At 33.0% G+C, this 19139-nt stretch overlaps 2 protein-coding genes across 2 annotated transcripts; both read left to right on the forward strand.

Annotated features, from left to right (window-relative positions):
* Positions 1-1559: 1559 nt before the first annotated feature.
* On the forward strand, positions 1560-3324 carry LOC116119194 (probable xyloglucan galactosyltransferase GT17). Its single transcript, XM_031405139.1, has one exon. It carries the CDS (start codon positions 1710-1712, stop codon positions 3183-3185), a length of 1476 nt encoding a protein of 491 aa, XP_031260999.1. The 5' UTR covers positions 1560-1709; the 3' UTR covers positions 3186-3324.
* A 5126-nt stretch (positions 3325-8450) lies between these two features.
* On the forward strand, positions 8451-14613 carry LOC116119185 (disease resistance-like protein DSC1). The gene is made up of 7 exons (XM_031405133.1): positions 8451-8944; positions 9914-10256; positions 11088-11402; positions 11500-12477; positions 12661-12752; positions 12893-13147; positions 14415-14613. The coding sequence occupies exons 1-7, from the start codon at positions 8451-8453 to the stop codon at positions 14611-14613; spliced, it is 2676 nt and encodes an 891-aa protein (XP_031260993.1).
* Positions 14614-19139: the final 4526 nt, after the last annotated feature.

The following is a 19139-nucleotide window of genomic DNA, read 5'->3' on the forward strand; positions in this document are numbered from 1 at the left end:
TGCCTGACTCGATCTAAATTTTGACCAACTTCGTAGGAATGCCACGCTTACCCAATTCCATGTCTTCCAAATCAAAATATATTACACATCTTACTACCATATCATCTATATATTCTTTCAATTTTTTAATTAATTTCTCTCTTATCTATCAATAGTACATACTGTGTTATTGACGAGTTATTAAGTATCCGACAAGTTCAAAGGTGTGGTAACAAAACGTAAATCATTATCTGAAATAATTTTATATAAATATTTTATTTTATCTTAAACCCTTTAATGTAACATAACATATATTTTTTGTAATATATATATATTTATTATTATGTGAAGTATGTATCCCACAAGTTCAAAGGTGCGGTAACAAAACGTAAATCATTATCTAAAATAATTTTACATAAATATTTTATTTCATCTTAAACTTTTTAATGTAACATAACATATATTTTTTGCAATATACATATATTTATTATTATGTGAAGGCAAGTTCCTTAAGACATGAACTTAGAATAATTATAACTTATTACAATATAAAATTTATTCTTATTTATAAATAGTCTAAGTTGGAGCCAGAGTTTTTTTTCAATGACATAGATATTATTTTTATATAAAGTATTATTATAAAGATATTTTACGATACCTATATATTTACTAAAACAAATTATAAATGATTGCAGAGAGAGAATGAAGTCCAATTGTTGGACTCATGAGGTATCAAGTCTCTTCATTATTATGTTTGAACGGAGGGAGTCCCTCATACTCTTAAGTGGAAAAAACAATACCAATTGATAAATAATGTTAATTGTTAATATTAATGAAAGAGATATTTATACACGAATTTGATACAAAATAAATATATAATATAGGTGACATGTGGTACATATTGTTTAAGGCAAAACTGGCCCAACAGATTTTAATTAATTAATACTTAAAAAATAAATTTAACTACTTATTAAGTAGATGATTAATTCCTAATTAATTTATTAATTATTAAATGTAAATCTGGCTAATAGTTAGTAGAGGGATGCATGTTCTACCAATATGCACTTAAAATGTGGCAATTTCTGTTGACAAATTCACGATGTGACTAATCACATTTCCATCATTTTTCTTGGTAACCTGGTCCTTTCATCAAATTTTGACACGTAAACTATGACCCATTACCTTTTTGCTCATCGGGTTTACTCTTATTTCTATGTGACCCAACACAAATTCGTTCCAATTTTTTGACAAAACTAGATGATTTTATAGGTAAAATTGATATAATCTGTAAGAAAATCAGGAATTCTTCAGAGAAAATTTCGGTTGTATAGTATGTTGTTTATAGAGATAATCTAGTACTTTCATTATATGGTATATTGTTTATGGAAATATTTTTACATATTTAGTATTGGAATTAGAGAAGTTGGATCATATAAACATTAGGTAAACCTGATGGGTGAAATAGATATTTGCCATAAACCAAGCTCATCATGTGCATAAAAGCGCAGAAGCCGGCCTCTTTTTTCCTATCATACAATTCATTAAAGCTTTTAGAACTTTCCTCAGCCCCACCTCTTCACCTAAACTCCATAATTTTTTCCCATTTCCTCACTTAATTCATTTTACTTCACTTTTTTAAGCTTCAAGTTTGTTTCCTTCTTTACACTTTCAAGAGTTTCAATTCTCTTCTCTGCTTCTCCCCCCATCTTTCTCTTAATCTCTTCTCCATAATGACAGAGAAAGACAAGAAACCCTGTTTCTCCAAAACCAAAGAGACTCAGTCAAATTCAAGATTCTACAACTACACTCTCTTCATTTTCATCTCTTTAACCACATGGTTTCTTGTTCTCTTCCTTTATCTTCCTCCCACTGTTCCCACAAACTCCAAACAACAAAACACTCACAGTCTCCACAAAACCAAAAACCTCAACTCCATTAACAATGAAAATTACAGTCACACCCCATTCTCAGTTTACATTTACAATTTACCCCCACAGTTCAACTTCGACCTTCTCAAAAACTGCTCCCACTTGAATATCTACAGCAACATGTGTCCTCACGTAGCAAATCAAGGCCTCGGCCAGCCACTTCCTGATATGGCCACGGACTTAGGCCTGGGTTCGGACTCGGGCCACGCCCCGTGGTTCGCGACCCACCAGTTCTTAGCGGAGATGATCTTCCATGCACGTATGGAAAATCATCTGTTTCGCACGTGGGATCCGTCGCGTGCTATGCTCTTCTACGTTCCCTTCTACGGTGGGCTTCATGCGTCTAGTAAATTCAGTGAGACGAATCACACCGTTCGCGACGAGTTAGCTGTCAGATTGGAGGATTTTCTACGGTCACAGCCTTGGTGGGACCGGCATCAAGGGAAGGATCATTTCATGGTCTTAGGGCGAACCTCATGGGATTTTATGAGGACTCCAGGTGGGTCCGACTTTGGAGCCAACTATCTTCTTAATCTGCCACGTGTACGGAAAATGTCGGTGATGACTGTTGAGAGACACGTGTGGAAGGGCTCGAACCAACACGGCATCCCTTACCCCTCTTATTTCCATCCGTCCACGTCACAACAAATGCTGACATGGCAGCAGAAAATGCTGCAATTAAGACGGCCCCACTTGTTCACTTTCATCGGGGCCCCGCGGAAGGGAGTAGAAAAAGCAGCAATCCGAAACGAGTTGATACGGCAATGCGGTGAGTCAACTCGGTGCAACCTAGTTGCATGCAAAAACACTGAAGGTTCAAGCAAGTGTTATAAACCCAGTGAAGTAATCAAAGCAATGAGCAGTTCCGAGTTTTGCCTGCAAGCACCAGGAGACTCGTTCACGCGACGGTCGACGTTCGATTCAGTGCTCGCCGGTTGCATTCCGGTGTTCTTTTCGCCGCACACGGCGTATACGCAGTACGGGTGGTTTCTTCCGGCGGATGGGGAGGAGTACTCAGTTTATATAGACGGAGAGAAGGGGAATGTGAGAGTGAAAATTGAAGAAGAGTTGCTGAAGATACCGAGAGAGAGAGTTGAGAGAATGAGAAATAAAGTTATTGACTTAATTCCAAGAGTTACGTACAAGCATCCTAATGCAAGTGACGACGATGCCGAGTTTAAAGATGCTGTTGATGTTACAATAGCGGCTTTGGCAAAGCATGTTCAGACCATAATATTGGGTGGAAAAAATAAGTCGAATAATAATCAAATACTGTAAATTATTAATTAATTACTTGTATGTTATTCGATGTATAGGTATTTTTGCCTGGCCGATGATATCGAAGAATTTATTATGTGTTTACAAGAATTGAGCGTTAAGTCTTGAAGTTTAATAAAGTTGTTTCTTCCTTGTGACACTTTATACCCGCCAGCTATGAGATGAATCTTAATTTTGCAAGCTAAAACACATTGCGTCATCTCATTGATAATTAGGTACACCAACTTTAATATATTTCATTAACCCAAGTTACTCAACCATCTGCTTATTCAATATTGATTTTAAGTGCTGTTGTACCAGAATGTGCAGGCAACTCGGAGTAAGTAATAGCTTAGAGCGATTTGTAACTTAAAAAAAAATAAAAAAAAAAAAAAAAATAGAAGCCAATTGAGATCAAAAGTAAAGCGACTTACTCGGCTGATGTCTTCCAAACCGTGGATGAAGAGAAGATCAGGGGATTAACTCTCTTTGCAATCTCGGCATGATCGTCACACCAAAAATCATGGGATCAACTTCCCAAATGCAAGTCATTATCCCGAAAATCACTCTTATAACAAGTATCAACCTAGTAGTATTTAAAACTCCTCAAAATCATTGTAAAAGGGTTGGCAATTTTAGAGTTAACAATTACTCTTGGAATCGCAAATACATCAATAAAATAACAAAGGATATAAGCTTGAGAGTTTACTTGCTAAACCTCTTTAAAAATCATTTTTTTATCTTTATTTTCTGATTATTTATAATTATGCAGCCATCCATTTTGATTCCGTAAAAGTCAATCGGATCACACTGATTATTACGAGATTTCAAGTCAATAGGATCATAAAAAGGTCTACATAAAAAGACAATTAGTATGTCTCTTAATTTATGTCTCTTTTGTTTGTGGGGGAGTTACGTACATAGTGTTTAATTATTTTCTGCCCTACTTATTTGATTTTATATTAAATGTATTTCTATATATATATCAATCAATGGAGTTGATTGAATAGGTGTGGAAAGGAGCCAAATAAATTATCTTTAAGTTCTTGTTGTAGAGAATTATTAATTAATTAAATTGTAGTGGTTGAAATAAGTAATGGCGAGGGACCGACGTGATATAAAAGTTGCTACCAGTACTGTACTAGACCGAAATCTCAAACAACATAAATATGCAAATCAAAGCGCTGCAGCGATTTATAGTGTTTAGCTAACAAAGTAAAAGACCAATTAACTAAGAAGCTGCAGAATATATTACATCTGCCACTGATTTGCCAAAGTTTTTAGCAAAGTTTCTCTGAGAAAAAAATGATAAAATATATTATATACCCCTCACCCTGACTCTTAAGTTTTGGGCCATCCTCGGAAACCCAAGCCCAACAAGAATTTCATCTCCAGATATGAACACCATGCCTACAGCTCTTCAAGGCCGGGTTCAATATTGATGGGCAATAAAAGGATGTGTTTTAGCTTGCAAAGTAGGGATTTGGTTGCCGATATGTCTGAGAATCTATATCACGAGTGATCAAGAGTGAAGAAAGAGATATTTAACTAAAATCTTTACCATTCAAATTGGTCTCCATATATTGGTTTATGTATAAAGCAATCCTTCTTCCAGATTTCGAGAGCTTGCTATGGCGGCTTCGGGAAGAAGGTCCCATATTATAACCTTCATTTTCTGGGGGTATTCATTTAGGACCTCTGCAAAAATATTTAATAATAGTTCATATATATATAATATTGATATGTATTTAGAATTCTAAAACAAGAAAATACAAAGCACACCTATGATTATCTTCCTCTATGAATATGAACTTCACATTATTAACCAATTTAATAAGAGAAGATAACAACATTCAGAAATATTTTCTTCCTTCTACCGAATTCAAATTAAAACGGAATTTAGAGATCAAACCTTAAACTTATGGAATCGAAAAGGAAATTGGGACTAAAGGAGGAGAAGAGTTTTGTGACTCAAGAAGAAGAACCCACATTTCATAAACATGTCTGAACATGCATACAAAATTCATCCATTCCCAAAAAAATAATATTTGATTACAGGACTTGATTTAGTCAATTAGCTAATACAATTGGCCAAAGAAATTTCAAAGGAAGTGTAATTAATATGCATATGAACTTTCCTTTTATATATATATATATATATATATATATATATATTTGATTACAGGACTTGATTTTCTTCAGAATCAGCTGAAAATATCTAAGAATAGGAAATCCTAGCTTTGCGGTGGCCGACAATCGGCGAAAAATCAGATGCCAGAGTGAGAGGGGTTTTGTAGAGAAGAGACAAAAGGTTCAAATGGTGGTGATGAATAGAATTTTGCTGCTAAAATCGGCTTTGGGTAGTAACGAAATATTAACTTTGGGTGAAAAAAATGATATTTTGAAATTTTTTAGGTGGGAAAGTGTCGTTCAGGCAAACTTTGCGTGGGAAAAAGTTGTTTACTCTAATAATAATAATAATAAAAGACTATAGTCAGCATTGTCCTCAAGGAAGGATGGACCGTCCATGCCATTATCTCTGTTAAAGTTTAGAGCAATATTGACTAACAAATATTATATATCGTTTATTGGTCACTTCTGTTCAAATTGAAATTAATGTAATAAGATTAGTTGGAATATTGCCCTAGCAATCTATATTATATATCTTTTGTCTTGGTACTTTTTTGTTTTTTCCTAATAATTTATCATGCTATGTTTAGAGATAGATTACATGTAAATTTCTTATATAATTATTACATTATTTATTATATGAATTTACTCAAATATCAATGTTGCAAGTGGTAGGTGACTTCGTTCGTAGATATCATCTTCATTAAATTTACATGTTAAATTAAATAAACCGAGTTTGAGGGAGTTAAATAAACCGAATTTATATCCTTTGAAACTTTGAAATTAGAAACATTTGATATCAGGTTTTCTATATATTTTATAATCAATGCATGAGAATAATATATGACATAAAATATTAGTTCTACAACTGTAATAACACATATCATGTCACACCCAAGATGAAATGATGTCGAGTGACCCAACCTTGAGTGAAATCACCCTTTAACATGATCTTTTGCTGACTTGGTAGGGGTAAAATAATTGAAAAGAGCGAGTTGAAATCCTAGTGAGTGGATGCTTTTATAAAACATTCAAATATGTAATGAAACATTCATACAAATATATATGTCATTTTAACAATTATTTTTCAACATTTAATCTATTTATCATAAACTGGTAATTATAAACTAAAAATTTTTCTGAAAACAACATTTAAAGGTATTATGATTATTCATTCTTTTCCGAAAACATCACCATAATCGTATTTTAAAATCTGAAGTCATTTCTCATGAACTAGCGTTAATCAATAATAAATGTTTCTTCCTTTTTTTTTTTTTTTTTTTTTTTTTTTTGTTTATAAATCCTAGATAAGTTTTATCTATGATTAAGGAAACATAGTTTGTATAATGAATGGAAGAAACTGGTTGCTTTTATTTGCTGCTCTATAATCCAAATACTCAGCACATTATAAATATCTTTCATATAGAACATAATAAACTTTATTAATTAAATTAAATAAATTGACACTTTGTAGCGTACTCCAAATGATATTCACTGCATAAATTAATCTATGATCATCTTCTTGGTGAATTAATCAAACATTTCTCTGCATTTTATCCCCAAAAGCTACAACTTTCATTGATGAGGGTCTACATGTGATCTAAAATTTTGTGCTCTCGAGGAAAAAAAAAAGGGTTTGACAACCACATGATTATATTTTTTTTCGTTTTTAAACGGAATATATTAAATCATTCATTTAATTAAATGATTGTTAATGTAAAATTATTTTTATATTTACAAAATTTTACATTTACATAATCTATTTATGACATAATTTTAATTTTGCTTAAAGCTGCTTACTTTTAGAAAGTAAGCAGCTTTAAGCAAGAGATATGGCCCTCCACCAGGACCACTACACGGTAGGGGTGGAAAAAAAAAATTCAAAAACCAAATCAAAAATTCGTTTTTTTTTTTTTGGGGCAAATCGGTTCGTTTCGGTTTCAAAATTTCATAAATCTATTATCCAATCCGGTTCATAATTTTTTCAAACCGATTAACTAAAACCGGTTTAAATAAAGAGTAATACTACATTTACAAAGAAATCTTACAAAAATTTTCATACAAAGTGATATGACAAAAAATGAATAGAATAGTGAATTTGATGAGTTTGACTTTTTGTTTTACTCTTCCATTCATTTTTTGTCACTTCATTTTGTATGGAAATTTTTATAAGATTTTTTTGTAAGTATAGCATTATTGTTAAATAAAAGTATTACGTAATATTGGATAAAGACCAATTCAGGAAGACTGAAGAGTGTGCTGTTTAATATTTAAGAAGTGTGGGGTATAACTTTTTTTTTCCAACCCCTAGCGTCTCTCTCTCACATATTTTATATATTACACCAATAATTACCTTTCACAAACTTTTATCTTATAATCTTGACATAGCAGCTCATAATTGATCTATTTATAATAAGTTCCACTTTAATTCTACGTAGGTTCTATTAGGGGTATTCAGTTTCAAGTACCTTACATTTTTTTAAGAAACTAGAACCAAAACTGAAACCGATTGTTCCTTGAAATTTAGAATCAGAACCGAAAGTTCCTACATTATTCCGGTTTCGTTCTGGGTACCCTATAAAATTATAGGGACCCCCCAAAAGTTTTTAAAATGACAAAAAAAACCCTTAAAAACTTACAAATACCCCCCACCAGACACTTATTAACAAAAATAAAATTACAAATTATAAATTCAAATTTACAAACTCCATTACTTTGTAAAGGTAGATTCTTAAAAGTCAAACCAATTTACTTTAAATGTTATGAAATATAAATATAAATATATTCACATTACTTTTGCTACAAAAATTTTTATTAATTCCATTACTTTTTAATTTTATTTTACATTAGTCTCGGTTCCCGGTTTCGATTCCTTATTATAGGAACTGAAACTGCACAATAACGGTTCCAAAAATTTTATAATTTGACGAAACTATTTTTCACTGCTTTTATTTTAATTTTATAATTTGACGAAACTATTGCACCTATGTTTCAAACAAAGATTCTGAAATTGATTCTCTATCTGCAAGTGTAATAACTTTAATTTATTTTTGAAGGAGGTTTTCTCGTAACTACATTAATTTTTCTTTTTTCTCTTATTCATGGATTGTCTACAAACTTAAACAGATCTGAAAAGTCTTTCATCAGTGGAGTTGGATGGCTTCTTCTTCTTCATCTTCAGCCACTCCTCAATTGAAGAACTATGATGTCTTTCTTAGTTTCAGAGGCGAAGACACCCGCATTTCTTTTACAAGCCATATCCATGCGGCTTTGTGTCGCAAAGCAATTAAAACTTTCATTGATAATGATCTGGAAAGAGGAGATGAGATTTCGACATCTCTTTTGAATACAATTAAAGCATCAAAGATTTCTATCATCATTTTCTCACAAAATTATGCGTCTTCAAGATGGTGTCTCCAAGAACTTGAACAGATTCTTGATTGCAAGGAAACGAAGCAGCAGATTGTAATACCAATTTTCTATAATGTAGACCCAGCTCATGTAAGGAATCAAACAGGGAGTTTTGGGGAGGGATTTGCTGGACTTCAAGAGCGTTTTAAGGAAAAACCGGAGATGCTGAAAGCGGAAAGATGGAAGAGTGCGTTGAATGAAGCAGCTAGTCTATCTGGTTGGACTATAGATGCAAACACGTAAGTGTGAATCTGCATATAATTTTGTACTCATCAATATGTAATTTATTTAAAATATTTTTTTAATGAATTAAAAATTTAAGATCGGTTTTTTAAAATGTTTGTATTGATTTTTGTGATCTTCTTTCCTTTTAGTCCCCAAGAATTTTATTGTTTTTTTTTTTTTCAACAAATCAAATTAACGGTTTCTTTCAAAAGTGATAATATTTCATTAAGTAAAGAAATTTATTCCCATGTTCATAAATGGAGGAGGAACCCAATATTTTTTCTGTTTGGATAATTTTTTAGTAACATTAACAAGAAATATTTTTTCCTCTCTCCTTTGATTTACTTATCCTAACTAATTAATATTTTTTTTTCTTCTATTTAGTAGGCCAGCATGTGAACATACAGAGGCAATTTCACGCAATATATTGGAAAGACTAAATAAATTGTTTCCGAGTGATTATGCTGAAGGCCTGGTTGGAGTAGAATTTTCAGTAAACAAAATAGAGTTTTGGTTGCACAAGGGAACAAATGGTGTTTCCAAAATAGGAATTCGGGGCATAAAAGGTATAGGCAAAACAACTATTGCCAAAAATCTTGAACCGGTTTGAAAGATCTTATTTTGTTGAAGAGTAATGTTATATTTACATCACCCATTACACCATTTTCATTATATTATGATGTAACATATCTCACATTCACACAAATTTTTAATTATTTTGAATTTTTAATATTATAATAAAATAATTATTAATAAAATGGTGATGATGTAAGAAAATGATGTAATGAATGATATAAATGTAATACTCATCTTTGTTGAAAATGTTAGGGAAAAGTGAAGAAAAACACTAATTTAACTCGCTTGCGAAATGGCCTTCTTGCCAAATTATTAGATGATACAGATCCCAATATAGGAGTCACCTATAGAAGAGAAAGACTTAAGCACTAAAGTTTTGGATGATGTGACATCTTCCATCCAAATAGAAATTTGATTGGAAACCTTGACTTGAGGTTGGAAAGTCAAATTATCATAATAACAAGGGATAAACAAGCGTTGAGCATTTGTGGAGTAGATGATGCGTATATATACAAGGTTAAGGAATTAAGAGAGAAGGAAGCTCATCAACTTTTTAATCAGTACGCCTTTAGACAATACTCTCCTATTACAGATTATATGGAGCTATCAAAGAAAGCAGTAGCATATACCAAAGGTCTTCCGTTGGCTCTTAAAGTGTTGGGTTGCCATTTGTGTTCTTGGAAAAAAGAATTTTGGGAAAGTGTAATAAATGACCTAGAAAACAATCCTCTTGATGAAGATATTCTGAAGGTACTAAAAGTTAGTTATGATGGACTAGGAGAAGAGGTTATTTTTAGATATTGCATGTTTCTTAGAAGGGGAGTTGAAAGGTTTAGTAAAGATCTCTACAATCACAATTCATATTGATAAATGTCCCATGTCTGTGGAATACAATTATATAATAAGAACGCATGATTTGCTTCGTGAAATGGGTAGGAAAATTGCTCGGGGTGATACTTGTAAAGAGATTCGGTTGTGTCGTCATGAGGATATCTTCAAAGCATTTGCAAAAGATAAGGCAAGGACTAGCATCATCATCATCATCATCATTATAATTATGGTTATTATTATTATGTTTTTAATTTCTAATAAACTCTTATTCATATCATCAAGGTTTGCCAAAAAAAATATCGGTATTTATTTTCGAATTGAATATTTATTTTTTCCTTTGATGTATGAACACAATCTTCTAGTTCAGATTTAATATTAAAATAATGTCTTTTATACAGAGAAAACATAAATACATCGAAAAGAAATATATCATAGCTACGTTCTATCTTCATATATAATCTTACTTTTCAAGCATAATTATTATGATTGTTATTGTATTAATATTATTATTATTATATTTTCAGATACCAATTAGTATTGCATATTTGAAATCCGTAAATCTTTGTTTGTTTTAGTCATCTCAATGTTTTTATTCATTACTGGAGTGCTGTATTTGTTTGTAAATTATTTATAATTTTTTTTTTTTAAAGAATATAAGTTGTTTATAAAAAATAATTTTATACTTTTGACTGAAAACATATGAAGCTTAAATTAATTTGATGAGCTTTTGTATTTTTTGACTATTTTTAGGAGATTGAAGCAGTACGAAGCATAAGCTTGGATATATCTAAAATAAGCAATTCAAACTTCGATTGGCGTGTTTTGTCAAAGATGCCTAACCTCAGATTCTTCAGAGTATACAATTCACAAGATAATCAAGAAAATAAGTTGAAAGGTTTTCAACACCGTCAGTTCTTCTCCAATGGCCTAAAATTCTTCATGACCTTATTTGGAGTATACAACTCACAAGATGATCACGAAAATATGTTGAAACGTTTACCTTCAAAGAGTCTTGTCAAACTTGATATACCATTCAACAAAGTTAAACATTGGAATGGTGTTCAGGTTTGTATTTTATTATTTATATGGTGGTCTTTTTGTCGAAAGTTATAAATATACGAGGCACTAATTTGAGTTAAGTCGTTTGTTTGCTTTCTTGTAGGAACTTGAAAATTTGAAATATGTTAATCTCAATCACTCTGAGCACATGAAAGAGCTTCCAAATCTCTCAAAAGCCTCAAATCTTGAGAAATTTATTCTACAAGATTGTAAAAGTTTGTTGAAGATCACTCCCTCATCTATTCAAAATCTCAATAAGCTTGACAACTTGCGTCTATGGCGTTGCTCAAGGCTTATTAGTGTACCAGATGGCATTCAGTCAAAAACTATTGACCTCTTTGGTTGCTCTAATCTCAAGATAGCTCCAAGGATCTCATCTGTGGTGCAAGAATTAATTTTAGATGGAACTGCAATAAATGAATTACCCTTCATCGAACATCCATCTGAACTAGTTGCCTTGGTTCTTCCAGAATCGCTTGAGAGTCTCTCGGGCAGCATCTGTAAGTTGAAACTTCTCGAATGGCTTCAAATTAAGAATTGCTCCAAACTGGAAAGATTACCCGTTGACATTGTAGATTTGGAAGCTTCGGAGGAGCTTGATACTTATGGTAGAGTCTCAAAAGAAGAACCATCATCCATCTTTCCAAAACATGGTTGCTTAGACCTAAGTCGAAATGATGAACTGGCACCCTTGAATTGGGTATTGAATTCTTCATCAGGTTCGAGCTCTCGAGATGTTGATGATCAACCGGCACTCTTGAATCCTGTATTGAATACTCCTTTATGGTCGAGCTCTATGTCAGAGCTGGTTTTGGAGAACTGTCAACTCACCAAATTACCTGACTGTCTTGGAGGATTTTCCTTGCTAAAAAGGTTAGAGGTATCTGGAAATAATTTTGAGAGCATACCAGAAAACATCAAAAAGCTTTCTAAGTTGGAACTCCTAAACATAAGTAATTGTCGGAGCCTTAAACTTTTGCCAGAGCTTCCAATGGATGTAAATGTGATAGCATCCAACTGTTTATCCTTGCAGTCAATACCACATCCATCATTTCTATTGTTACCTCATCGAACACCTCGGGTATCAAATTTTACAAATTGATTTGATCTGGATTTACCTAAAATTCTTGAGCAGGTATGTCTTTTGATCCTTTCTCATTTTCAATGATGTTAGTTGTTTTTTAAAAGCAATAGAAAAAAAATGTATAAATCTAAAGCAAAAACTATGTTGTGACGTGATGATTTTCGTTTGCATTTGGTACAGGAATCTTGGGCAAAATTTTGTGCTAATAATTTCCCTGCTGACAAGTGGTTGTGTGCGAATATGTGTTTCCCTGGAAATGAAATTCCTAAAGTGTTTACCATTCAAAGTACGGAAGTTTATATAGTTCTTGATCATTCGCTAGATTGGGATAATGAAAACTTTCTAGGTTTTGTTACATCTGCTGTTGTTTGTCCAAATGAGTTGAATGCCTTTCTTGGTTACCCTGTTACAGTTTGGTTGATGGTGAGGAGCGAATTTATGAGAAATCCATTACACCTTGGGATCCTTATGAGTTTTTATATCTAGATCGCTGCAAAGGATTTGAATTGTCGTCAGACCATGTATTATTCGATTATTTTCCTGCGAGGCGCGAGGAGTTTCTTGAGATTGATTGGGATTCTCTTGATGAGTGGGAGCGGGATTATTTTGAGAAGAAGAATTGTAAAGTGCTCATCAAATTTGATGCTGGAGAGATAGACGTGAAAAGGTGGGGGATCCATTTCATGTACCAGTATGGAGAACCATTGTACAATGATAAAAATAAGAGGAAAGAAAGAGAAACAGAAGAGATTGAAAATATTCAAACTATAAAAGGGGAGAACGACTTATACATACCCAAGATTTATCGTAACGACAAGTTGGTATCCAAAAGGTTTTGAAATGACAAATAGGTACTTTCCGTCATGTTCTGTTAGTGATTTCTGTTTATTACTGTTTATTAATAGTGAAAAGACTAAAATACCCTTAAAAGTTTGAATTTTAGTTTTTTATAAATTTAAAAATTTCAAAAAACCCCCTAAGTTTACAAATTTCACTAAATACCCCAATATATAAAAGTTTTATAAAATAACAAAAACACCCCCCACCGGCAAGTGCCAGATTCCGGCCACCACCGCCGGAATCTGGCCGGAAAGTTGCGTCACGACACAGACCCGTCGGATCTGTGTCGTAACGCGTCGATCTGGCCTTTTCCGGCCAGATCCGTGGCTGATCTGGCCGGAAAAGGCCAGATCTACGGCTAGATCTGGCCGTCGACGCCGCAAAACTCCATCTGCGGCGTCGAAGGCCAGATCTGGCAGTAGATCTGGCCTTTTCCGGCCAGATCAGCCACGGATCTGGCCGGAAAAGGCCAGATCTGGCTGCTGCTTCGACGGCCAGATCTTGCCTTTTCCGGCAAGATCCGTGGCGGATCTGACCGGAAAAGGCCAGATCGGCACGTTACGACACAGATCCGACGGATCTGTGTCGTAATATAGTTTTCCGGCCAGATTCCGGCGATGGTGGCCGGAAATTGGCACTGGGGGTGGTGGGGGTGTTTTTGTCATTTAACAAACATTTTATATATGGGGGTGTTTAATTAAATTAGCAAACCTAGGGGGTTTTTTAGAAATTTTTAAATTTATAAAAAACAAAAATTGAAACTTTGAAGGGCATTTTAGTCTTTTCACTATTAATAAACAAAAATCACTAACAGAATATGACGGAAGGTACCTATTTGTCGTTTCAAAACCTTTTGGGTACCAACTTGTCATTACAGTAAACTTTGGGTATGTACAAGTCGTTCGCCCACTATAAAAATAAAAAAAGGTAAGTTTTGCTTCTGCACCTCATTTTAATTACATGATCAGTTTTTATTTTCCTAATTCATTTTTTTGGAATCTCTTATTTGCCTAGTGGAATGTAATTATGAGATTCTTATATATATATATATATATATATTTTAACTTTAATTTTCTCTATGTTCTATTTTGCAGTCCAATAAAACTCAATGCGAATGCCCGTTGTAACGATGAATCACAATCTTATGGACTTTCCCCCACACGTGATTGGCAATCTAGTGGCTTTAATTCTTTGGATTTGGATGTGAATCAATGGCTTCAAGGTTTTCATGAACCAATGGTGAATGATGGCACAATTAACAAAAGTGGCTTCCGTGATGATGAACAACAGTAGTGGCATTTCAAGTAGTCTACCTGTAAGAGTAGGTGTCTTAGAGTTAATTAATTATTATAAAATTGATTCTGTAATAAATTTTTATTTATCAATAAAAAGACATTCTTTTATATCGTGTATATAATGATATATGTCCTTAGAATAATAGAATCGTGACGAGTGTATCAAGTGTTTCAAATCTTGATAGTGAGAATCCTATAATCATATATGGTAGTCATTCTAGAAACGTCTGTAGTCCCAATATTATTTTGACCAAGGACACAGATAATACGGTAAGACTATCATAGTGTTGGACAACCTTGTCGAAAGGTAGTGACTGATCTTACTTGTCAAGGTTGTTTGTCGACAACCTAATGCAACGCATCGGTGCTTGCTAGAGACAAATTCACTGGACAGACCCACTAGAGGATTCCATATGGATGGTAACCTTAGTGTCTATGGAATAAATTCTCTAACGGATGGTGGTGCATGTGATCCTTAGACTTGAGATCACCGGAGTGCCCTGTGCACCAATTGGTACAGTTTGACACTAGTCCAACGTAATTCTATTCAGAGTTATTAATACGGTAGTGATTGACTACATTGAGAAGTATATCGAGACTATGGTGGATGGACAAAAGATTCATCACTCTTGGGTACGAGAGAAGTTATCTTACTAGGTAATTCAGTAAATGACAATGATACTAAATCTGTGGTCACAGTGGGATTGAGTTGATGCTCAATCCAATTTAATATTCCTGTCATTGGTTTAGTAACTGAATACAAACATGTCGATGATATCTGAGGTTGACACTATTTCTATACCTCAGTCTCGATGAGATAACAGTTGATGAAAGGATTTGATTGCATGGTAACCATACCGTTGACAGGCTGCGGTTTCACTGAATCTGAATCTATCAGGTGGCCATGATGCCTTGCTAGCGGTCAATCTTGGTCTGTGTGTAGTAAGACTATTAATTGGTGTTAATCGCGATACTACACACTACCGATATGATGAGGAGTCTACGGGTCACACACTTAGAAGATAATTTAAGAATCAATTTGTGAGAATGATATTTTCGTCTTTTAGGACGTAAGGGTATTTTGATAATTTTATAGTGCAATTAAATTTGCTGAGGTTATTGCCTATATTTAATATTAATATTAAAATTAAACCAGTGAGATTATATTTAAATATATCTCTGTATATATTTAAATGAATTATTATTATTAATTAAATATTAATATATTATTATATATTAATTGATTTTTATTATAATAATAATTAGTTAATTAAAATACCATAAATGGTGTGTTTGGTTGCAAGGGTAAACTAAGGTTAGAGTCCATGGTTATTCCTAAGTAGAATAGGGTTTTAATTGTTGCACTATATAAGTGCAACTTAATTAAAACACAGAGGGATTATTCATTTAATTAAAACCCTAACCACCCTATCTCTCTCTCTCAAGAAGAAAACATTTCTTGTTCTTCTTTCTTGATTCTTGAAGTCCTTGATTGTTCTAGCAAAATAATCAATGGTTCTTCGGTTTATTTTTGTATGGATTTCCGTGAGTGTGATCCTACTTTGAATCGATTGACGAAAAATCACGTAAACAGTAGACAATGAAAAGTAACCGTGAATAGTATACGATGAATAGTAACCATGAACATTATTTCTGTTCGAACTCAAAGATATTCGAAAGAGCCTCCAAACGTACGTAAGTATTCTAATCATTGAATAGATTTACTTTATACAGATTTTTGTTTATAAACATGTAAACGGTATAATCTATACTCGGATCTAGGCAAAGAAAAGTAATTGATTTACCGATTGAATTTTTATTTTTCCGCTGCGTATAGTAGATCAATTACTTACACTTACTACTTTGTATGAATTCCCTCAAGATTTGTTGTATCTATGGATAATGTAGCTACAATTAGTGAAAGCTTTACGGTCTGCGACATAGCAGAATCTAAGTGGAAAACTGGAAATGGCTATTTTGATGATGAACCTCAACCTATCTTGTGCTTTTGTTTTATAAATACACTGGTAAGTCCTGGCTCTCAATTACTACTTTGTTTCATATATTTAATTTTGCTCTATGTTTATGTGCAATTGATGACTGTAATCAAAATCTATATATCACAAGGTAATTAACTAATTATGTTCTTTACTGTTCAATAGGTCAGGAAGTTGACAGAAAAATTATTAAAGTCATGAGAAGAATCGATCATAAGTATCTTGTAATATGTATGAGGATACTACATTGTTTTTTCTTGGTAACATTGAAATTATAATCCTTACCGATTGTATATAATTTTGTTATGAAATGATTGTGATGATTATCTTTTTCACTAACTTGAAGTTCTGAAAGATTGTGTTGTTAATCATAAAGTATTACCATGTTATATAATTTTGATCTTAATCATAAAATATTTAATCTGATCAAATAAACATATTTAATTTGCATGTAATTGTTTGATAATTGCTTATTTTAAAATATGATTGCCTTTAAAGTAATCTTATATAGAATCAAATTGATTTCATTGAATTGCATTGATGTATTTCATATATGATAAAGACTGACTTACAACTTCGACGTGACAGTTCACAATCGATAAATGGGTAAACGATAGTGAGTAGACATGACCCATTTGCAAGTTTATCAATTGCGAACTGTCATATCGGGATTGTGAAAGAGAGCTTATGAAATTAGGTTATAAGTATAGTATTACATGTTCAGGTTATTTATCAAGAATCAACTTTCACAATACAACACAATATAACTGTTCATACTATCCAATGTTGAGCCAAAAACCCTTCGACTATACTCATAATTACTCTGGTGTGTTACACTTACACTTGCACCAGGGGGAGGCAGCTCTGGATCAAAAAGAAGATTCTCAGGAAGCTTGAAATTACCGTTAGAACAGCTATCCACAAATGAAAGAGGAAAACACAAAAAACACATCACCTTCTGGAGAAAAAAATACTAGCAGGGTTGGTTAATTCCCTAAAGGGTGCCAAAATCCTCGACTGATGATAAATTTCTATAAGGGACGTTTGGTTTAGGAATGTTAGATTACTGAAAATATTGGATTACTGGAAAGATAGATTACCTTGGAAGATTATTGGAAATCTTTAAGAAAATGTGTTTGGTTAGTTGGTGGGTATGTCATATTAATATGTTTGGTTATGGGAAATAAATTAGTGAGTATATTATTTAAATTACTAAATTGTCCCCTTTACAAACATTAATATAATATTATTTTTATTATTAATTTTTGAATAATTTTTTTAACCCCCAATATTTCAGATTTAGTTAAAACACCCCTGCTTATATCAAACTTTAATTTATTATGAAATCACCCTTACCTCCTGTCGTCGCCACCGCAGACCACCGTCAAAAGTCTTCGAAAGTCCCCATCAGACCCTCACCGTGACTAAGAGGCTTTGATATGGCTGTTTCTGGCCATATTGACGGCCGAAAATGGCCATATCAGGCCAGATTTGGCCGAAAATGGCCAGATCTATTCTAGCCATATCAAGCCAGATCTGGCAGATAATGGACAGGGATTTGGCCATTAACGGCCAGATCTGGCCTGATATGGCCATTTTCGGCCATCAATAAATGGCCATATCGAAGCCTCCCACCAAAACTCATTCTTTTTTAAGGACTCTAGCGAGTTTTCGGCAGCGTTCCGTGGTGGTTGGCCGTGTCGGCGGTGGTGGCTAGGTGGCAGTGGTGGTGGTGGCTGAATAGCAGTGGTGATCTATAAATTGTTTTAAATATAAGGACATTATTGTCCAAAATTTTAGTTAAACAAGAGTAAAATTGAAATAGGATATTAATGTAAATTTATTTTAAAATAAAGGCATTATTATCCAAAATTTTCATTATTAAGGGATAAAATTATAACAAAAAAAGATAACCCTGGTAATCTCATAATACCTAAGAAAATGGAGGTAATCAGATTACCTCCAATATTATCAATAGTAACTACTATTGGTATTTGAAAATTATCAGAATCTTATATTACTTAACAACCAAACGTTATAATCAAGTAATATAAGATAACATTATCCCAATAATCTGACATTACCGCCAACCAAACGCCCTCATATTGTTAATTGGCATGGGTACACGGTCAGTCCTAGATTTATGAGGGGATGGAGTCACTCTTGTTGATGAAGTTTTGGGAATTCTTGTCTTGCCCAGAAAACTGTTCATCAAGTTCTATGTCAAACATCATAAACTTCAAGGAGGGGAACTATATTGGTATATGATGAAATTTCATTTGATATCAACGAAGTTTGGCTAATTATAGGTCTACACCACTTTTATAGCAAAAAAATAAAATGATAAAAATGCAATTTCAATAACAATTACATTCTAACACTAATTTGAAAAAGAGGCAAAAACCAATTTTTGAAATGTTGAAAATCATTACAAAACTCTCTAAATTTTGAAAATTATAATAAACCTACATTAAAATTTTGAAAATGATCAAAAACCTGCAATAAAACCATTAGAGCCCTCCTAGAA

This window comes from Pistacia vera, unplaced genomic scaffold, assembly GCF_008641045.1.
Source record: "Pistacia vera cultivar Batoury unplaced genomic scaffold, PisVer_v2 Contig876, whole genome shotgun sequence".
Classification (NCBI taxonomy): Eukaryota; Viridiplantae; Streptophyta; class Magnoliopsida; order Sapindales; family Anacardiaceae; genus Pistacia; species Pistacia vera.

Excerpts from the sequence above, each read along its gene's own strand:
- LOC116119185 (XM_031405133.1), top strand. The coding sequence starts at position 8,451 with ATGGCTTCTTCTTCTTCATCTTCAGCCACTCCTCAATTGAAGAACTAT. Across the intron at positions 10,257-11,087 it reads TTGATGAAGATATTCTGAAG|GAGATTGAAGCAGTACGAAG; the intron begins GTACTAAAAGTT and ends GACTATTTTTAG. Across the intron at positions 11,403-11,499 it reads AACATTGGAATGGTGTTCAG|GAACTTGAAAATTTGAAATA; the intron begins GTTTGTATTTTA and ends GCTTTCTTGTAG.
- LOC116119194 (XM_031405139.1), top strand. The coding sequence starts at position 1,710 with ATGACAGAGAAAGACAAGAAACCCTGTTTCTCCAAAACCAAAGAGACT.